Below are 22525 nucleotides of genomic sequence, written 5' to 3' on the forward strand. Positions count from 1 at the left end.
TTACATATGTTAACAAATTAATCATAACATCATTGTGAGACTGGTAAATATTATCCTTATTTTATAGAGAAGAAGCATGGATATTTTTAAATGAGTTGCTTGGGTCACACAGGAAAAGAGTGTGGCAAAGCTGGTAATAAGAACACACACATCCTTAGAAAGCAGAAAAAAATCAACCTATTTTAAGGGATGTCAGACTTTGACAAGTATAAACATGGCATTTAAATTAAAATCTTCCTGGTCAAAACACAAATATCAATGCCAGGTTGATGACAAGCAACAGCGATCTTTATTTCAGGACTTCAAGCGTAGAACCTTTTTTGAATATTCAAAGTATTCTTCCCACAAACTATGAATGCTGTCAATTTTTATGCAGTACCCTAGGCAGGAAATTGTTTGCCATGTGTGAAGTATGTAGAACTGATCAATGAAATTATTTTTAATTGTTCACTTTATTAATATAACTTCATAAGCAAAGTTTTATGAATGAAACAATATTCATTCATAAAACTGGTTATCCCAATAACTGGCTAATTGAAAAAAGAAAAGGAGTCCTTGTGGCACCTTAGAGACAACAAATTTATTTGAGCATAAGCTTTCGTGAGCTACAGCTCCGATGAAGTGAGCTGTAGCTCACGAAAGCTTATGCTCTAATAAATTTATTAGTCTCTAAGGTGCCACAAGTACTCCTGTTCTTTCTGAAACATGGCTAATTGAGTTTCACTTTCAATCCAATTGCTGCTTAAATTGCTGAAACTTACACTGTTTCAACATTGTAACTTCTGCTCACTGTTTGTCATTCATTATACTTGTCTATATTGTAACTTCTGTTCACCTTTTGCCATTCCTTACACTTGTCCATATTGTAACTCAAACTCCATTTTAAATTGTCCCAAACTCCATTTTAAAATGCTCACTCCATTTTGTAAAAGCTTGCTGCAACCTTCATATTTGCAAAACCCTGCTGTAATCTTACTAGTTTAGTTTAGATGTGTGAATGAGGTATGTATGGATGATGGAATCAACCTCCAGCCCCAGCCTGTCCTGATGAAATAAAGTGTAAACACCCAAGGGCTGAAGATGCAGACAACAGTCCTGACAAAGTAAGAGGAGTCCACCCTCAAAAGAAAAGAACAAAAGTACAATTGAAGAAACATCAAAGCCAGGTCCTAGGCTGAAAGTCATGTCTGCAATTGACAAGTGATCAATCACACCAAACCTAGAGGCAGCGTGACACTGCAAGACCTATAGATCTATAGGGGAGAGGGATAGCTCAGTGGTTTGAGCATTGGCCTGCTAAACCCAAGGTTGTGAGTTCAATCCTTGAGGGGGCCATTTAGGGATCTGGGGCAAAAATTGGGGATTGGTCCTGCTTTGAGCAAGAGGTTGGACTAGATGACCTCCTGAGGTCCCTTCCAACCCTGATATTCTATGATCCTATGACTCTTGATTCAAACTAAAGCCTACAAAAAGGATGGGTGAGATGGAAGACTTTGAAGGGTAACATTCTGTTGCCAACATGGAAGAGCATCGGTGCATGCCCAACAGAGACCCAGTTCTTCCTTGTGCCTGGCTTTCCTGGACAGTTAGCCGTCACAAGCCATGAACTCAAGCTACATTCAGGACTGGTAACTATACAGCAGCTGCAGAACCTCTGTGTGTGTATGAACGAAAGTGTGAATGAATGTGAAACTGAATGAAATGTTGCAGCTATAACTGACTGCCTACTACGATTCTTTCTGTATTCACAATAAATGTGACATTTTGTCTTAATAAGATCCTCCTGGTTTTTATTTTATTGGTATAACAAGTACAGAGTACAAAATAGACCTTTACTGTTCTCTTACAGTGAAATCCTTAGGCTCATATATTTGAAAAAATAATACTTAGCAATCATAAAGGATTCTCCCATAGTGTATAGCACCTTACATTCAATATGTTTTGAAAACCATATTTAATCCGCACAATACCACTGTGAGATAAGTATGATGCAGGGTACATATGATCTCTTTTACTGCTGAAAAATCTGAGGTTCAGAGAAGTCAGCTGACTTGCTCAAGGTCACCAAGGAGAAGCAGTGAAAGATCATAATTTAGGTCTTCTGACTCAGTGTTGTGCTCTCACTGCTTGATGGTACTGCTAACCTGAAATCCAAGTGCAACTACAAGGGACAAAACCCTTCAAAAGACTTGTGCTTTGTCAAGCATTTTGGTGACAGAACAGTTGATACCATCATCTCTATCCTGCTTTGCAAAAGATGTATGTGTAAGTTAAAAATACCAACACCAGAACATAAAGTTTCAAGTTTTTCTGGTACAGTTAAATACTTCTGGGCTTCTGGCCAAAAATGCCAAATTGAACTCTATGCTGTACTCTTCTTTTTTGTACAACCCTTGGTATCATCTAGAAACTCAGCATCCCTGGGATTTGTGTGTCACGTACACTTTCCTTTTTCTATTCTATTCTTAGTCAGAAATGAGTTTAGTACTAATAACACAGATTTCAGAGTGGACAGTTTAGTTACTACAGCCGAACCGTTCTCTTGATTTTGTTTTCTTTTTATTCATATTTTACTGGTTTTCAAATGTACAGAAATTTCTAGTTTACAGTGTATAAAATAAGATTAAGGTATATATTATAATTTAATTTCTTTTCAAGCCTAGATTCATGTTTCAATCAGCTTGACAGCTTTTTGTGGCTGTCACTATTTTGCCAATGCCACAGCACTCAGGAAATGATTCACAGGTTATGGGAGTGAAAAATAAGTTTAGTTAACTTCCGATAGTTTAGAATATGTTTTTATTTACATTTAAGCATATTTAGTATGATAGCCAGGCTTTCGGTGTATAAAGCATCAATTTTTTTCAGAAAGCTATTGCTTAATATTAAAAATACAGTGGCAAACTGCTCTGAAAGAAGGGCCCATTCCGATCAGGCATGGATAGTCCAGTTGATTCCACTGGAATAAATCAAGACTCTAAACCCTATACCTGGCAGAGTTTGCATGAATTAGCCCTAACTGTAGAGATGGGATTGATAGTGACAGTATTAAATAAGATCCATTTTAAATCTAGACATCAGACCATGAGTACTATCATCAACCAGGGCTAACTAATAAATTTAGCATGCAGGATGTTTGTTTTCAAAGATATTTTTCAATATCTTTCTTAAAAGATTTTAATTATTACAGTTTGGCAGTGAAAAAGAACTGCCTTTTTCTTCACACCAACATTTAGGCAGTATTCTGAGTGATATTTTTGTCACATGAATGGTTTTGATAGACCTATGTTTGAAGATGTATTGCTGAGCAGTGCAATGCATGTGTGATTTAATATAGACCTCTCTGGCCACTCCGTAACAGATTTAAAGGTGGCAATTTTGCAACAGAAAAGCTTCAAAAACAGACTCCAATGAGAAACTGCAGAGCTTGAATTAATATGCAAACTAGATACCATTAACTTGGGTTTGAATAGAGACTGGGAGTGGCTGAGTCATTACACATATTGAATATATTTCCCCATGTTAAGTATCCTCACACCTTCTTGTCAACTGTCTAAATGGGCCATCTTGATTATCACTACAAAACTTCTTTTCTCCTGCTGATAATAGCTCATCTTAATTAATTAGCCTCTTACTCCACTTTTTCATGTTCTCCGTATGTATATATATCTTCTTACTATATGTTCCATTCTGTGCATCCAATGAAGTGGGCCGTAGCCCACAAAAGCTTATGCTCTAAAAAATTTGTTAGTCTCTAAGATGCCACAAGTACTCCTGTTCTTTTTATAGACCTATATGATTCCCCTCACTGTGTAGCATGAATGAGTGCAAAACCATGGAAATCCTGCAGAAACTGGGGTGAGAGGGCCATACGGAGGAAAGAAAGCTATGCAGTGCATACTTCTCCATCATACAAACTGCCTGCAGCCTTTGCTTCTACAGGGCAAAAGCTCAGCTCTGTCAGGGCCATCTGGTGAGGGGAGGAGTCAGGGTAACAGCTGCTATGCAGTGTGTTTGCCTCTCAAGTAACCAATGACGTATTTTGCATCATAAATTCTTTTTTCTTTGAGCGTAACTAACTTCCTGCTTCCATATCTGCTTCTCCTTGCAGAGAGTTATGGGGTATGTAGTGACTGACTGACAGGCCAAAGCCACTACTGCAAGTTAGAGAGCCATGTTGCCTTGGCTGAAATAGAACTAGGGTCAGAAAAGCTTTCTGAAGCCGACTAAGATTCTTTAAAGGCTGTCCTACCATTTCTCATAGGACTCTGGCCCACACCAGGAACTGTGGCCATTGCCCCTTTCTTTTCCCATCATACAGCTACCACATAGCCATCTTCAGTGTAGATTGGTGGTTCTCCCAGGGCCATGGAATTTTACAGGTGAATGTTCCCTCTTCCAGTACCCTCTTCGAGTTTTATGGAAGAAGGGGAACAAATGGTTCACAGTGTAATACAATATATTGTGTGTTCAGTTGAAATGAAATGAAGAGGAAGGAGGTACTAGACTGGGACATAGGATATCTGAGTTCAATTCCTGGCTCCATCACCGATTTCCTGTGAGATTTTGGGCAAGTTACTTAATCTCTCTGTCCTTCAGTTCCCCAGTCTAGAAAATAGGGATACTACATCCTTTCTCCCATGATTTGTCTGTCTTGACTATTACATTGCAAGTTTTTTGTGGCAAAGACTGTCTCTTGCTATGTATTTGTGCTAAGTTCATCTAGTAGAATTAGACCCTGATCTCAGCTGGGGTTTCTAGGTGTTACTGTAGTACAAATAAATAATAATACTATAGTCCTGCAGAAAAACAATATCTGTTAATGCTGTGTTTACAGTGGCTCTCACCTTCATTCACTTCATCGTTTTCTTTGTCCACTTGTGCTTTCAGAACATAACGTTTTATAAGCCTTTTCATGATTTGCTGTTGGATAAAAAATACATAGTTAAGCATTTAGACAGCCCATGTTCTTTCACTTAAACATCTCACATGCCTGTAAGTGAAATGTCTCACAGCCAAGAAGTCAGCACTTTCTTCATCTTTGCTTTTATTGGTGGGTTAAGTAGACCCAGACATTAAAGTATGATCCCTTCCTTGTCTACATTCCTCTTATATGCAGCCCAGGCCAGCAGGAGCTCTTAACTGGAGTGGTACAAAAGTGCTAACAATATTTTCATAACATTATTGCCCCTTCATTCCAAGCAATTTCACACTCCTGAAATTTTGCTTCTCCATAAAATTCTACAAAATAGCTATTGTTTATATCTAAAACATGTACCAGTCCTCAGCTGATTTTGCTACAAAGCCACATTCACTTGAAAATGGGTCAGTTTTTACTGGAAAAAAATAGCAAAATTTGGCAATGTTTGAGAAAATATGACTACTCTTCACACTTGTAACAAAATATCCAAACCTTCAAATTTAAAATTATTTCCATTACATTATAAATATTGTGCAGACTTCTAGTTCTAACTTCCCTATGTCAGGGACTCAGTATGGTAGGTTAACTGTAGGATTTTCACTCACACCTTCCTTCTCAGTAGATTTTCCCCGATCCCTTACTTTCTACGGTCTCATTCTACTTCCTTGTGCTTTGGCAGGAGCTGTGTCACTGCATACATGCTATGATTTAGAGCAGTGCTTCCCAAGCTATCTGATGTGGGGGACCGTAAATTTTTTTTTCCAATGTGCGCACAGACCGGCAGCCGATGGCTCGCAGACCGACTTTGAGTAGCACTGATTTAGAGGACTTGCTACCTTCCCTGAGGCTATAATAAAGCACCTCTTTACTGACCAGAATGCACCATACAGTATAAGGTTAAATGGAGTGTTGAGAGATGATTTACAAAATCAAACTGGCTATTGTACAAGGCATTAATGCTATAGAAAATTCCCTGTAAATACTGCCTGAAAATACAATACCCAAAATGCACATTCATCTGGTTATTTCATTTTCATCTTATGGTTCAATCAGTGTCCCTTACTCAGGCTTAGGAGCCAATGAGAGAGTTGCCTGAAAAGAACTGCAGGACTTAGTAATAATGACTTCAGCATAGAACATTTCCTGGGGATTAATGACCAGCTGGCATTTGTATTTATATGAACTTCAGGCCATCAATCCCTTCCAGCCAGTCATTAATACCCAGGAAATGCCTAGTTACCTCCATTGTTATTGCTTAAGATTTAAAATGATGGATCCCCATGCAAAGCCTAAGTAATAGGCCTTATACAAGAGACACATCTACACAGTCATCAGGGATGGAATCGGCCCTGAATACCAGCACAGCTCCTCTACAGCCCTTTCCCCATGCAGTGATTTTGACTGGTGAAACAACCCAAAATGGATTCAATTGCGACCCCTCCCACTTTGTTCCAACTCCCTTGATATAGCTGTGAAGAACTGTTCTGTTTTTCACTGTACACAGGGTATGGAATTATCCTGTGCAGCCTCTCTGCAGTCGGCTTCCTGCTTCAGCAGAACTGTGGTGGTTTTACTGTGTTTGGAGCCCTCTGTACCTAAACAGGGGAGCAGGTTTTGCCCCTAAATATGTTCCCTCACCCAAAATGATGAGAGCTTCAGCTCCAAAAAAAATTACTGTACAAGGCATGAGCATCCTTTCAGCACAAGACATAAGCATCCTTGGTATCCTTCAGTACCTCGTGAGATGCTCAGGTATCTCACGAGGTACTGAACTCTGATAAGCCACCAACCCCATCCTAAGCACTTTATGTGTGCCTACAGGTCAGCTCTAGATCAAGAGTAAAAAGTATCTGGACATAGGGGCAATCTTTTAAATTGACAAATTTAAATTGGGGGCTGGACTAGATTGGGGGCTGGACTTCTGGGGTCCCTTCCGACCCTGATATTCTATGATTCTATGATATATGCTTGGATTAATCTACGGGGATTGCTGTTTGAAATTAACTAGCCATAAATTTTTCACTGCGATTGATCTTGACAAGCCTGAATATAGAGAGTGTTGTGACCTTCCTTTAGGATTTGTTTCTTTAGTTTAATGTATGTACCAAATGGGCAAAAACTTCAAACACAACTATTTTAAAAAAATGTTTAAATCCACTGAAGTCAGATCATTCAGAATTAGGACTGATCATCCTGTTTACTAATCCATCCCTTTAACTCATATATGATTGTGCATGGGAAAAGGTTAGAGTTGCAATAGCCCCTAAGTTTTCAGCCTTACCTCTCAATTGTAGGGATTTAATTCCACCCCTTCACAGTAATTTTTTTTGGAACTGAAGTCACTTTATCATTATCTATGGCAGGGGTTCCCAGATGTTTTCATTGTGTGAGTCACAATTTAACAGGAAGATTGTCTTGTGGTCACTCTCCTGCCCACTCAGATCAAGTGGACCACCACTCCTCACATGCACATGGCATTAGCCATCTCCTCTCCCCTTCATGATTGCATAACATGCCTGTGACAACTACAGCAATTGCTTACAGGGATAAGTAATATCACAGAAAATATTTAATTAATTTTTATCTGCTTTTATTTCAGTTTGGCAGCTGGAAACAAGTCATCTCAATATGACTAGCTAGCAAATGTTTCCACAAACTACCAGGGATTTATGGACCACAGTGTGGGAACTAAAGCTGGCTGGAAACTGGAATTCCAAATTGGTGATAAATTCTGAAATTTAAAGCAAGCTTTTGTTCTAAAAGAGAACAAAACACAAAGTTTCAAAATTTCCTGCAGAACAGGAAATCCAAAATTTCATTTAGAAAGTCAAAACGACATTTTGATTAGACATTTTTTAAATGTTTCCACGGCTCATTGAGCTCCTCACAATCCTGCCAGCCCACCAAATAATAAATAACTTTTAGTTATTATTTATTTTTTTAGCACCTTGCTGTCTGTCAGTATCACTCAGTGAGGAAATGTGCTCCACTCTGCTTTTCTACCCTCTGTTTCTCTTCCTTCCTTATTCTCTGTTCTCACTTTCTCTCTCTCTCTGTCTTTGTGAGTCTCCTGTCCTCCGTGCATTTCCTTCCCTGAAGAAACTCTCAGTTCCTGCTTTCCTGTGGGATTCACTCCCACTCCCTTCTCCATTCTATAAACCAAAATGATCAGCAATGAAATAGTTAATGTTAACATTGACATGTCATCATTGGGCTTCAGAGCTGACACTGAGACAGGGGAGTTTACACCTCTACATTATTATGTAAAGCTGTTGGCAGCCTCAGGAAGACAGTACTCTATCAGCTATACTTGGTTCACATTTGGAAGCTCATCTTTGCAACCATGAGGGCTCTGCACAGTCTAAGTATGTCCTTTGACATAAATGTTTTAAGGAGGCAGGATCTGGCCGTTGGGCATATTTTGGACACCCCTACTGCAAGGGCTCCTTTTATGCACTCCTGTTGTTGCCCTGCTCATATCTGAGGCTATGCAAGTTTATTTACTGATATATAGCCTTACCTAACCACTACAGATTAGTGCCCCTTTCACAGGATCTGCTTAGTGTGCAAAAGATTCTCCAATAGGGTCCAGAGCACAAATATTCTTCCCTTTCTGAGCTGGATCGAATAGTCTCTGACAGGCTCCCCATCCTAGCAGAAGGACCCACCCTGTCCCCCACTTCTCTCTTCCCCGCCATCTCCAGGACATTCAAGCATCTCACAGAACATGTAATCAGAAAGAACCTCTAAAGAAAGGAAGAGAAGAGAATATCAACCCAGTGCTCTCCGGATCTTTCCCCAGAAATTTGCTTCTGTCATTTGCTGCACAGGTTGTCAAAATGGCCAGATCAAGGAAAGGCCTGTTGGAGAACTAGTTTTAAATGTTTCAAGTGATGGGGCTTGAAAAACAAGATACAAGTACTTTGCGCACACAGTAGCAGCAACAATATGCTTCTCTGATTGCCGAGAGAATCCTTTTTTGTCTTGGGAAGACTCAGTGTATTTGAAGCACAGAATTCTGTTAGTATCCTCACATTATCACATTGCTCTAAACTAGAGCCCACTGAATTCCTTACCTGATAGCGTGTTGGCTGATTGAGAATGCTGTTAAAACTGTGCGATTCGAAAACCCTTGAGTTAGACTGAGTGACAAGGTTTAACTAGGAAACAATAAAGCCAAATTAGAACATATTCTATGGAATTCACAGGTACTATAACCCAGCTTCATCTTTTTTCCATATGACATAACAGAGGAATATGGCAATAGCGCATCATTTCAGAATATTGTTTTCAGAAAACATTGAAAATAATTTGGGCCCAAACTCAGCAAAGCACCTAAGCATGAGTTTAATTTCAAGTATGTGCTTAAGGCCATCCCTATTCAGCAAAGCACTTAAGCATATACTTCAAAAATGTGCCCAAGTCTCATTGAAGTCAAAGCATGGACTTATGTGTTTTGCTGAATCATGGCCTTGAGGAATAATAATAATAATATATTTGAAAAACAGTTCACCATCAAGTTATTAGTGCAGCAATAAACTATTGTAATAGCTATCAGAGTCCAAATACTTAGAGTTTTATAGCTCTGGAGTAGAAAGAGAAGGGAGAAAGAGCTGTGAAAAGACGGTCTTGTCACTAAACCATAAGGTTGGGGATTAGAAGGTCTGAGGCCTCATTTACAGCAGTGGGAATTAGGAGTTACAGCGGTGAAAAACTTGTGGAAGTGCGAGGAAAATCAGCTTCTTGGGATCTATTACTGGCTCTGCCATGAACTTCTTGGGTGACCATTTAAAGTCATTTAAAAGTGACCGCTAAAAAAATATAGATACAGATAGATACACACACTCTCTATTTCATTTCTCTGTGATGTATAAAGAAAGCCTGAGTGGTTTTATCATAACAGAAACAATTCTGCTTAATTTTTTTTTTACATTATACTTTCAGGTTTTACCTATCTTGAGAGACTTTCTGGAGACCGGAGTACTAGTGAAATGAGGACATTACAAGAGACCACAGAGTGAAAGCCCAGTAATTAGGTGGGGAAAGGTTTTTTAGCTAAACTGTTTCAAACTACTTTGGGGATATGTGTGGGGTTTTATTTGTTTATTTATTTACACACACATTTAACTCAGTGCCCAGATAATATAAAGGTAAAGAAATGTCTTTGTTAAAGATTCAACACTCCTAACAGTTCATAACAAACAGAAGTTTTAGGATGTCCTTCAGCAAAAAGCAAAGACCAGACTTGCCATTTCCAATATTTTATAAAGTAAAAAGCAACCAAAATAGATGACTTTTTTTGAAAAAAAAAATGCTTTCAATCCTTCTGTATATATGGTAAACCATCAAAAAAGGCCATGACCCTAATTCATAAAAAAAATCCTTTGAAGGTCACTTTTAACCTCTCTGTGCCCCAGTGCAAAATGGAAACAATAGTTATCTACCTCACAGGAGTGTTGCAAGACTGAATTTATTACTATTTGTGAAGAACATTCAGATGCTATGAGTGTGGGATAATTGAGCCTTTGTTAGGGAAGTGCTAGATATTATTATACCACAAAGGCACAATTATCCTGCATCCCTGTCAGAAACATAGCTTTTGGCAGTGAAGAAGTTTGGGAAATGGTGTTCTAAATAGCTGGCTAAACTTGCCCCTTCACCTATTCTGGTGATGAAAGGAAAAGTTAGCTTTCCAGATCTTCTAGTCTTTTACCCTTAAAATACATGAAAGTGCACCAGTGGCATCTTTCTGGATAAGGCTGAAGACTTCTTTGTTTATTATTTAGGGCATTTCTTGTGGGATTTATTTTTGTTGTTTGGTAGTTGGCTAGGATTGATGTTTTTGTTGGGTTATTTATGCTTTCAATTATATTTGGTAAAGGGACCTTGCTGCCCTGCAAAAATGTATCATTTTACTTCGCTTTTGTGCTGTGCTTAAAAGGCATCTGGTTACAGCACTTTAAAAATAAAATGCTTGATTAATTATGGTACTATCCTTCACAAGTACAAACTATCCCCTAAGATTTAAAGGAAATCTTAGCAAAGAGCTAGGAGGCAAACAAACACATTTATCCAATGCAATGAAAATTTTTTAAGACCTACCCTAGATTTGGAGTTACTCATCCCTATTTCAGTATCTTTCTGCAGCCTTCTCCTCCTGCACTTAGCAAAGCTGATCATCCTCATGATGAAATAGAAAAAAGACTTGGGGCTTGGTACAAGACTGAATGGTGGAGGTAACGTTTTTCCATCATCGAAGTAAGATAACCAGAGCTTAGAGCGAGCAAACTTCCACTCCACATCACTGTCATCCTGCATTAGAAACAAAAAGACATGTCTACTTTGTTTTACTTAACTTTAGGTTTCATATAATTCAAGACTCTTTCAAAAGGAGTTTACCTTAAATAACTTCTCTTTTTGTTTTATACAGAAATGTGATGAACTTGTTAGGGTGACTGATTCCCAGTAGTTCAACTGAAATGCAGCTGCGTTATCAAGTCTATTTTAACTTAATTCCTGCTGTGTCTGTTTACATGGGCTCTTTCTGGTCATAGTTAGTTGAAGCATGCAAACAGTTTTAAAAAGTGTTATATCTGCAACAAGTGAAAACTGAACTATTAAGGTCCTGCTATTAAAAGAGAAAGTTATTTAATAAAAGCAAGTATCTTCTTCCTTAAATTTAATGCTGAAATGTGGTGCCGTGCAAGTGAGGAAATAATAGTGTTGCCTTTTGGGCAGGCATAGAGTGAGCAGTTAACGTGCAAGCCTTTCCACACAGCCTTGTCTATGAACATTAATTCTGACCTGCTTTTGATGGGTAATCCAGTATCAGTTTTTTTATTAAAAAGAAAAGGAGTACTTGTGGCACCTTAGAGACTAACCAATTTATTAGAGCATAAGCTTTCGTGAGCTACAGCTCACTTGCTTATGCTCTAATAAATTGGTTAGTCTCTAAGGTGCCACAAGTACTCCTTTTCTTTTTGCGAATACAGACTAACACGGCTGTTACTCTGAAACCAGTTTTTTTATTGGCATCCATGGGAAGGAATAAGCAGACAGGTTTTGTGCCCAGACTGGTAAAATCTCATGGCAGTTTTGCAAGCCTGACCTAACTGAAATTTGAAGACTTTCTCCAAAGATGAAAAAATAGTTTATTTGTTTCCAGATTAAATTTAATCCTAAGGAATATAAAGTATTTTCAACATGTATTGGAAATGCACATGCAAAACATGTTTTGATTTTTCTCCTTTGATTTTAAATTTTTAAGTCAATTTATTACTCATCAAAAAATGCCAAAATTATAGCCCTGGATACTGCAGCCCTGCATTTACCCACAGAATAGGTACAGAAGAGGGCAAGTTTTCCTATTATATCCTGCCAAGGTGAACTGCAGGGACCTCTAAACTAGTTGTGATGGCATAGTTTGGTCCCCATGGCAGTACATTTGGCCTGTCTGCTGAGATTGCCAGCCAGAGTGTCATTTCCAGTCATGATAGTGGTTTGCATAATTTGGGCTCTTGTCTAGAAAGGGTTGACTGAGATCATCAGTTCCATTAAATATAGGTCACTCAACAGCCAGCAGTTGCTAACACCTCTCATGATCTGGGCCATATATATGTGAGTAGAGAGCAGAGAATAGATCCTAAAGTTTGTGATGTTTCAATCACATTTTGTACAGAGTAAATCATCTTAGAATTTCCCAAGAAAATGATTTGCATGTAATTTTTACGTACTTTCTGATATCACAAAAGCGAGCTGAAATTCTGCTAAAACTGTTTTTGTAAGGCCACAGATTGATTGGCATCATAAATATACTTTTGTCTTTGTAAGCAATCTGGATTTGACTTTTAAAACCAGTAGTCTTCACCAGTTTGGGTGTGTCTTTCTTTCCTTCCTTTTATTGCACAGTATTTGAATGGTAAGCACCTAAATTGAATTAATTAAATTCTGAAATGAAGTTATTGCTGTCCCAGTGAACCCCAAATAAAGCACCTCTCTTACAGATGAAATAGCTATTCATAATTTTGAGAACTCATCCTAAACTGCAGGCATTAAAAATCTCCCACTCTGCAGGTGTGCGTGAGTGCAGCCATGAAGTTTTCAGGGCACATGGCAATGTGAAGCTAAGATTAGAATCAAGTTTTAAATATTGTACTGAAAGCAGAAAAAGGATACTTACACTTCAGACTGAATAATTAAGCTTGAAACAGCTGTTAAATGTGATTTAGTCATCAGAACACTCTCACACAAAAATCTTTGCTTATGTCTATGCACTAGCACAGTGCGTAAACCTAAGAAAGTGTATGTATTAATGAAGCTGAAGTATCTAACACATCTATGTTTAGTTAAAAGGTTTGGGGAAAATGGACTAGCGAGCCAATTATCTTTATGGACTACAGTAAAAGCCATTTAACCAGCAGTGAGGGCCTGTCCACCCAGTAAAATGTACTGTGTTCAGGAAAAGGTGTTATGAAATGTTTAAAAAGTAAGAATTAGGGAATCAACTAGCCCTGTGCTAAAATTGTCTGCTCAATAGCTTTGATGTCTATTGTATCCCATCCTTCATTTGAAAGTTTGTTTAAGTTGTAAGTTTTTTGGGACAGACCATTACTGATTATACAGTGCTTACCATACTCTCATGTCTGTATAAAGGCAATGAGCTATACTATCTGTCCAGATCCTGGGAGGTCCCAAACAGCTTGGCTGATTTACCAGGGAGAGCCAAACCCTCAACCCAGTTTTTCTGCCATGTCTTCAGGGCAGAGAACCAGATTGGCAGGTATTAAATGGCTGTAGAACAAATGCAGTAGGGGATCATTAAGCTACAGTACTCAGCTGCCAACCATAGAAAGAAGGAATAGGGGGATTCTGATTGGAATTGCATTCACACTTGCATTGTCACTGGGACTGCTTCCATCCAGAAAAGGATTGAAATTTTTGTTTGAATTCTTGTTTGGACTCTGGGTTTTTACTGGGCTATATCATTGTGTAGAAATATGTTTATAACACAATTTGATTCTATTTACAGATTTAAACTACATGGTGACATGGTAAAGCACAACTGTCTAGACAGGCCCTTAAACATGGTTCTGGCTACCAAATTCCTGTCTGTGTGCACCAGACCAAACTGTTTTGGAATAAAAAAAAAAAGGTGTGGCCTTTCAATGCTGGTAACCAAATCCTCAGATCCTCCTTTGTTTGTTCCCCAGATCCTCCTCCTTCCCTTTTTTAAAGATGGGCACTCCATTAGCCTTTTCCCAGTCATCTGGGACCTCCTCTGATCGCCAGGAGTTTTCAAAGATAATGGCCAATGGCTCTGCAATCATATCCGCAGTGCATCCGGCCCCATGGACTTGTGCTCGTCCAGCTTTTCTAAATAGTCCTGAAACACTTCTTTCTCCATAGATGGCTGGTCACCTCCTCCCCATACTGTGCTGCCCAGTGCAGTAGTCTGGGAGCTGACCTTGTTCATGAAGACAGAGGCAAAAAAAGCATTGTGTAAATTAGCTTTTTCCACATCCTCTGTCACTAGGTTGCCTCCCCCATTCAGTAAGGGGCCCACACTTTCCTTGACCTTCTTCTTGTTGCTAACATACCTGAAGAAACCCTTCTTGTTACTCTTAACATCCCTTGCTAGCTGCAACTCCAAGTGTGATTTGGCCTTCCTGATTTCACTCCTGCATGCCTGAGCAATAGTTTTATACTCATGAAATAAGCCATTATCTCCTAGCACAGTGTTTTCTTGTGAGTTTCTTTAACTGGGGTAGTCCCTTTACTGATACTTATTTCCATCAGAATGTGCCCATTAAGAGGATTCTAGTGTCCTTTTAAAACATAACAAAAGGGAGAGATACCTTAGAGAGAGAGACCTTACCTCAATTTCTTGGTACGAACTGTTGATCATGGCAATCAGCATGTTGAGCAGAACTACGACCATTGTAACATTGTATATGCCATACAAAACATAGCCAATATTCTCTATGAATTTATGATCATATTTGAGGACAACTGAAGTTACTTCAGATAAACCAAATATTGACCAAAACAAGGTCTTGAAACTTTCTTCAACTCTGTATGAAAGAATCGAGAGGAATGTTACTAATTATATAAATAAATACACAGTTCTTATGACAACTGTAGTAAATAACCTCAAATTTTTGTCTGCGATTTGGATTTTAAAGTTTTGTAAGGGATTTTAGTGTAGATGTTTAATCAAAACAACAAATACAAAAAATCTTTTTCACAGAATGTTTCGTTTCTTCCCATCTTGATTTGACTATACTGGGAGCAGAGGGCACTCAACACTTCACAAACTCAGGCTATGTCTACACAACAGAGATGATATCAGCACTGCTATGTCAGCACAGCTCTGCCAGCACAGTCACACCAGCATAGTCCTTAGAGCAGACACAGCCTACACCAACAGAATGAGTTTCTCTGTCAGTGTAAAAATGCCACCTCCCCAAATGACATTAGCTACATAGACGAAAGCACTTTTTGGTCGACATAGCTGCATCTCCACCGGCGGTTTCGTTGCCATAACTATGTTGGTCAGGGGTGGGGTTTTTTCACATATAGCTATGCTGATATAACATTTCAAACCTCAGGCCCCTAGCGGTTAATGACTAAAATTTTGTATTTCCTTTTGCTTCAACACAACTTCAGACTTACGTTGTAAAAGCAGAGTTTACTTTAGCTCCAAGGTAGTAGGAGTAGAGTATGAACATCCCAATCATAAATGCAAAAAATACCATAATAAAAAGGACCATAAACTTGAAAATGTCCTTTACAGTCCTTCCAAGGGAAATCTGCAAGGGCCCAAAGCTCTCATTTGCAGGCAGGATATATGCAATCCGAGAGAAGCTAAGCACAACAGCTATTGCATAGAGACCTTCAGATATTATCTGTGGATCAGATGGGAGCCATTTGTCTCTGGCTGGAAGACATGAAATAAAGGGGTAAATAATTGAGTTTCTTACTTATCACCATGTTTAGAAAAATATAGCTATAGATTGGGAATTGTCATGCACATATCTGTATCTAGTAAGGACAAACATTTGTGGAGTCTAGTAGTTGATGTTGTATTACAATTAGTTTTTAAGTTATAAGTGAAGAATTTGAAATGTGTACTTTTTCAGTGGAAGTTATAATGTAAAGAGACATGAGGATCTCTTCTAATTGTGTGTATTTACCTCTCTATTGGTAGTTAAGCATGAAAATTAATATGAGGATATACCCCACCACAGTATGAATTTTTTATATTAGATATAACATTTATAGATTCTATAATAATTAAAATCATTACTAACATTTGCATGTTTCTGTATGGGATAAAATTTTCCCAAATAAAATTAAAACATAGTAGTATTCTTATATGCACCCTAATCTTTATTTCTCTTTTTTATTATTTAATTTGTTTAGGTATCTATAACAGCTATACAGGACCACTAATCATTGTTCAATCTTTCCTGAGTTTGGACTCTATGTCCCAGTCCATTTTTGTTTAACAACAATAATTATTTTTTATTTATATTGTATCAATGACTAAAGACCGCTGCTTTAATAAGATATAACCACACATATGTTCTGTAAAAAAATTATTTTGTAGGTTAAAAATAATAAAATATCCATAAAAGAGTAACAATGACATCATAAATAAGGATAGTAAAATAAATATTTAATACAAAAACTTTTTTAGAGAAAAATTAACAGTGAATTATGTGGAAATAAATACAATATTAGCTTTTTTCCCCAGTAACATATGTTAATATCATGTCTATATCATCAAAGGTAGTGGGGTGTTTTTTGGTTGTTTGTTTTGTTTTTTAATTAAAGCAATGGAATGGCTAATAATTTATTAGGAGTTATCATGTGCATGATTGAATCAGCAGCAGTGTACGAAAATGGTGGGTGGGGGAGGTGTTTTGGGTTTTTTTATGGAAAGCCAGCAGTGTTGGCTGAGGAACAAATTTCGTTTATTGAGTGCAACAGGCTCTTTAGGTTTTTGTTACAATTTTCTCACCAAAAAAAAACAAGAGAGAGGAGTCTCCCCCTTTCACCCATCAGCCCAGTTCAAATCCCCACTCTTCCTGATTCAGAGCAAGGATGTGAACTCGAGTCTCCCAGGTGAGGGCCCTAGCTACTGGGCTAAGGTAGCCTTGGAAGGATTAGCCAGGGTTGTTCCTGGGGGAGGTTCAGGGTCTGGGACAAATCAGCCATCAACAGCTTGGGGGCCCCACAATGCATTGGTGGCTGGGCTGGAACTGGCGTGGTGCTGGGCAGCCTGCTGCTGCTGGCAGTTGCCGGCACCAACTATGGGGCTATTGTTGGCCATGGTGGCTCAGGGCTCTGGCTGGGGTGGGGGACTCGCTGCACCGAAACGTGGGCAGCCAAGCTGGGCGCTGTCTCCCCCAAGACTGTGGGTGTGGGGTGGCAGCTGGGACCCCGGGCATGCGGGGCAGCAGCCAGGAGCCCAGGGGTGCTGCAGCACCCTCCGCACCCCTAGTTTCCACACCTATGTCTTCCAGGACCGACCACGCCGGCCAATCGCACTGGCCCGTGGGGCCCCCCAAAAGGCAGGGCCAAGAGCAGTTGCCTCAATTTGCCCTACCAAGGGAGGGCTCTGGGATTAGATGGTTGTTGGTAAACACAGATGTCACCATATACATGCAAACGGACAAAAAAATATTTCCATCAATAATAATCAAAATTAACAAATTGGCAAGAAAGAAAAATGCTTGAGAATTTAAAGTCAAAATCCAATAATTTAGACTTGTGAATTAGGCTTGTTACAAATGGACAAGTGAATGAGCAGTAAAAACAGATATGATACGTTGATTTAAAGATATTTACGTTGTATAATTTGACATCCGATGTTGACAATTTGTGTTTTAATGGTTTATAAAGCTTTAACTCTTTGAATTGCAACATCTACTGTCAATAAACATTTGTCTGACCCTCTCATAATTTCATGCAACTGTGAAATTTTAAATAGATCAAAGTCTAAAAAAATTCTAAAAAATAAACAGCAATATTATCCATCAAAATTATAAAACATAGGAAGTGGAACAGCTTTGACAGGAGAGACTGGAGAAACCCACTTGAAAAAATACCCTATGCCCCAACACTCAGCTGGGAGACCTGGGTTCAAATCCCTTCTCTGTGTCAGGCAGACTGGGGGTTTTAACTTGTGCCTGACGTCCCACGTGAGTGCTCCAACCACTGGATATAAAAGAGGGTAGCGCTATATCCTCAGCTGTGTTTTGTGTGGGCCCAAACCAGAAGGCGGCCTCTAAGCAATCCTACCTGATCAGGCTCCACAGGAGAGTTAGGTGAGGGAAAGCTTGGTCTGAGCATCCCACTAGGGCTTAGGCACTGAGCTGCTCAGCAGTGTTGGGACTTAGGCAGTTTTGTGCATGCCCACCAACAGAAATATAGGCACCTACAGGGTTAGCTGGCAGCTGAGCAGGGGGTTTTGAGGATCTAAATTTTGGACTTAGGCACCTAAAGTGGCAGTAAGGCACCTAAATCCCTTGTTGAATCTAGCCCTTGGGGTCAAATTCAGCTCTGGCATAAGCAACTGCATGGACTTCATGGTTATGCCCAGTTAAACCTGAGCTGAATTTAGCCCTATTTTGTTTAGTATTAGTATGTCAATACGTTATTTGTTAAACTGATGGTCACAACAAATACTGTTTAAAAAGCATAAAAAATAAAAACAAATGGGTAGAAACCTTAAGGTAAATATTGTGAAATCAAATAGTTGTAAAGGGTTTCTATGCCTAACAATCCTAACACTGTCCCTTTAAATGAGTGCCCACTAGTTTACTATTTGAAAGTAACATTCAAACTCACCATAAGTGAAATACTCTATTTCGGGTGGAAGTGTGACTACGGAGAGGTCACTCTCCTCAATGTAGCTGTCCACATATTGCTGTGCTTTGGTGGCCTGCAGAAATGCTAGGAGCCTGGCTGTGAAAGCAGCCATGAAAATGGACAACATCCCAAAATCCAGAACATTCCACAGCTGCAAAATATATTCCCTGGGTCCTTCTAGCCAGAGCTCTTTGCATTCTGACCACATCATACCTGCAACAAGAAAGGAATAGAGCCAGTTTAGTCACAACTGAGAATCATTTAACTTTCCTTCCGATAAAATCAGGATTCACCAGGAAGGCACTGAAGTACACATTTTCAGTATTACAGGGTTGCTACCTATATCAACTTTCCTGGGGCTGTCTTTTGGGCTAAAGCTCAGTCATCATACATTGGGGCCGCTACGTTGTAATATAATGACAGCACAAACATCATGACCGCTCAATGTAATGTTTTTGTTGCAGAAGGTTATCTTTTAAAGGTGGAAGGTTGACCCTTCCAGCACTCCTCTCCCATTTCACTCATCCATATACTCCTACATAACATGCATAAAATCTCAAACAGGCTGGCAGATGATCAGGCAATGAAAAAAATGTCTAGTAACAAAAACTGACTCATTAGCCCTTTGACACTGAAAGAAGCTGTGATTTCCTCCAGTGCTAAATAAATACTAATTAGCTAATGCATTAACGTCAAGCCATGGAAACACCAGACCTTCTGGCATATACAACGACAGAGGCTTTGTGATCTTGTTTAAAATAACCAGTTTATGTTATTACACTACTGTATCAGTGATATTACACCAACACTATTACATTCTGAAAGCTATGATATTATTGATATGATATCAATGATATTACACCAAACCTGGGTTTCTGCCACAAATGCCAGGATTTCTGAACATTGTGGTATCATTATGAGTCATTAAGTTTTCCATTTATTACATAGTGGTACAATCTTCATCCTCTGAAGAACACAGCTGGTCATTTTACTCTTGCAAATATGTGGAAAATTCCTCATTTTACAATGTTAAATAAAATTGTTCATTACACTGAACATAAGAAGATGTTAGTGATGTTTACTTAACTGAGATAGCTCTTACTGAAAGTAGAAGAAACTAGAAACATGCCTTTCCTACCCATGGCACTTTTGTACACCAGGGGCTGCAAGAGGGGGGCAGTGAGGATCTGCTTATGCCAATTGTTGGCTGCTGGAAGTTTTCCTCTGGGAGCCAATGTAGCCCCTGAATACCACTGGAGCCATATACACGGCTGCAGTGGGGGGGGGTCAGCATTTGGGCCTCGTTTTTTTCTTTTAGAATGTCTATCTACACAGTACAGCTGTCATGGAATTGGAGTGAAGCAGCAATATTCTTTACTTACCAAGCACCCACACCATGATCAGCATCTCTGTCCAAGTGAACTGGGTAGTTTTCACCCTAAAGATCTGTTTAGGGTAATCAGTAACAGTGACGTTTGGGAGGGTTGTGATGCCTTCAAATCTGTCTGAGGCATTGAACACCAGTAGGCCCAAGAAAATAATGAAGGATGCTGCATGTGCCACAAATTTCATAAATGGGCTGCGGAGAATTTTTCCAAGCTGTGAAAGCAAAACAAAACCAGTCCCTCATTTTTAAAAAAGATACAGCATTTCCCTTGCATCACACAGCTCAGAAGCATAAAGAGGCACTTACAGATAATGATAGGCTGGAATTAAAGAACCCACTGCTGCTTAGATATACCCTTTAAGTGCACTGAACAGTCATGCAATGGTATCATTCCTGACAGCAGTCTCAAGAAGGCAACCCATACAGGAATGATGTCCTGTCAATCAGCATTTTTGATGTTCCATATTCACATAGAAGACAAGTTGCAGAATAATCCTCTCGGGAATTACATCCACACCATATGAGTATTCACCACTGTTCAGAGAGGACCTGATCTAATGCCCATGGAAGTCAATGCAGAGGTGGATCAGGCCCAGGGAGAAGTGGATAACATAATATCTTCTCTACCAATGCGGGAGATACCCAAAGTTTTCAGGGCATTATTAGCTTACCTATGATAATTAGCTGTATTGAATTCAGCAAATCAGAACATCAAAGCAGTATTTATACGATGCCTGAGGAAAAGCAGACTCTTCTCTGGATGATGTATTCAGAGCATAAAATATCCCCCAGATCAAGACTTTGTAAATGCTTTTTAAAAAACTAATTGGAAAAATTTACACAGCAACAAAGTAAGAAAAACGAGTTCAGAAACATTAACATGTTTAAATGAATTCATTTGGATTAAAAGAGCACACTGTGGGCTAGAGAGTGGCTGTATCAAATGTTGCTGCATTTAGGGTGGGTGGAGGTGCATTACAACAGTGGCAGTGGCCAGCAGCAGTCTTTCTGCAGAAGACAGAGGAAGCATCATGCTTCAGGGAAGCTGAAGGGAAAGCACTCTGGAGCTGTATTTGCTACCCCCTGTACAATGAGGGAGCATGTGATCCAATTTGCAATAACCCGGGGCCACAAGCCAGTAGGGTAAGGGGCAGAGCCATAGCTCACCTTTTCTGAGGCGGGTTCTACTGCCAATATCTGTGGGGGGGGGGGTGTTCTTGTACCTCTGTTGATGCTGTGACTCCCCAGTTTACGCACTCAATGAGTGCCAGTGACAGGGTTCTTGAGGGATGGGCATTCTTTCCCCCTGACCTCCTGTAAGGCACCCACAGAAGAGCAATCAAATTCTGGCCCAAAGACTTCTGGGTAACTATGGACCAGTGTGTCATTTAGATGTTGGCCTAAATTGGAGACTGTGCAGAGATGCAACAGCCCCACACCATTGGGAAATCCAGGAGGGACTGCATCTTAGGAAATACAGTTTCTACCAGTTTCCTCTCCCAGCTTCCTTCCAACCCCTTTTGAAGTGAATAGCACCCTTTGGGATATATACACAGAGCAGTCTCTGAAGACCCCTGCAGATAAGGACTACTGTTACCCCTGTCCTCTCATGAGATATTGCAAGGTTAGTGGTGGTCAGAACTTCTTGTCTCAACTCCTGCACAGTCTCTCAAAGGTGCAGGAATTATCTGGCTCCCCAAATATAGCAAGGGAGTAATACTAGGTTAGTTCAAACATATCAGTTGTATTCAGAGATTCCAAGGCCAGAAAGGACCATTGTGATCATTTGCTCTAACCCCTTGTATAACACAGGCCACAAAACTCTGCAAAATAATTCCTAGAGCATAGATTTTAGAAAAACATCTAATCTTAATTTTAAAATTTTAAAATTGCAGTGATGGAGAATCTACCATGATCCTTGGTAAATTCTTCCAATGGTTAATTACCCTCACTGTTAAAAATTTACACCTTATTTCCAGCCTGACTTTGACTTCAACTTCCAGCCACTGGATTGTGTTTTACCCTTCTCTGATAGATTAAATAATCCATTATCAAATATTTGTTCCTCATATAGGTCATATAGACTGTAATCAAGTCCCCCCTCAACCTTCTTTTTCTTAAGATAAACAGATTGAGCTCCTCGAGTCTGCCACTGTAAGGCATGTTTTCTAATCCTTTAATGATTCTCTTGTGGCTCTTCTCTGAACCCTCTCCAATTTATCAATAACATTCCTGAACTGCGGACACCAGAACCGGACACAGTATTCCAGCAGCAATCACACCAGTGCCAAATACAGAGAAAAAATAACCTGTCTACTCCTACTTGAGATTCCCGTTTATGC

At 39.3% G+C, this 22525-nt stretch overlaps 1 protein-coding gene across 3 annotated transcripts in view; it reads right to left on the reverse strand.

Moving 5' to 3' along the window:
- Positions 1–22525, reverse strand: part of TRPC3 (transient receptor potential cation channel subfamily C member 3) — a 63888-nt gene that overhangs the window by 1585 nt on the left and 39778 nt on the right. For all 3 annotated transcript variants that reach the window (XM_073341037.2, XM_073341036.2, XM_073341039.2), the window contains 7 exons: positions 20179–20395; positions 18776–19009; positions 15593–15857; positions 14796–14991; positions 11024–11233; positions 8998–9081; positions 4848–4923 (listed from right to left, as the gene is read on the reverse strand). In XM_073341037.2, coding sequence (XP_073197138.1) covers positions 4848–4923; positions 8998–9081; positions 11024–11233; positions 14796–14991; positions 15593–15857; positions 18776–19009; positions 20179–20395 — 1282 coding nt within the window. The remainder of the gene's footprint in view (positions 1–4847; positions 4924–8997; positions 9082–11023; positions 11234–14795; positions 14992–15592; positions 15858–18775; positions 19010–20178; positions 20396–22525) is intronic.

Source organism: Lepidochelys kempii, chromosome 4, assembly GCF_965140285.1.
Source record: "Lepidochelys kempii isolate rLepKem1 chromosome 4, rLepKem1.hap1, whole genome shotgun sequence".
Lineage (NCBI taxonomy): Eukaryota > Metazoa > Chordata > Testudines > Cheloniidae > Lepidochelys > Lepidochelys kempii.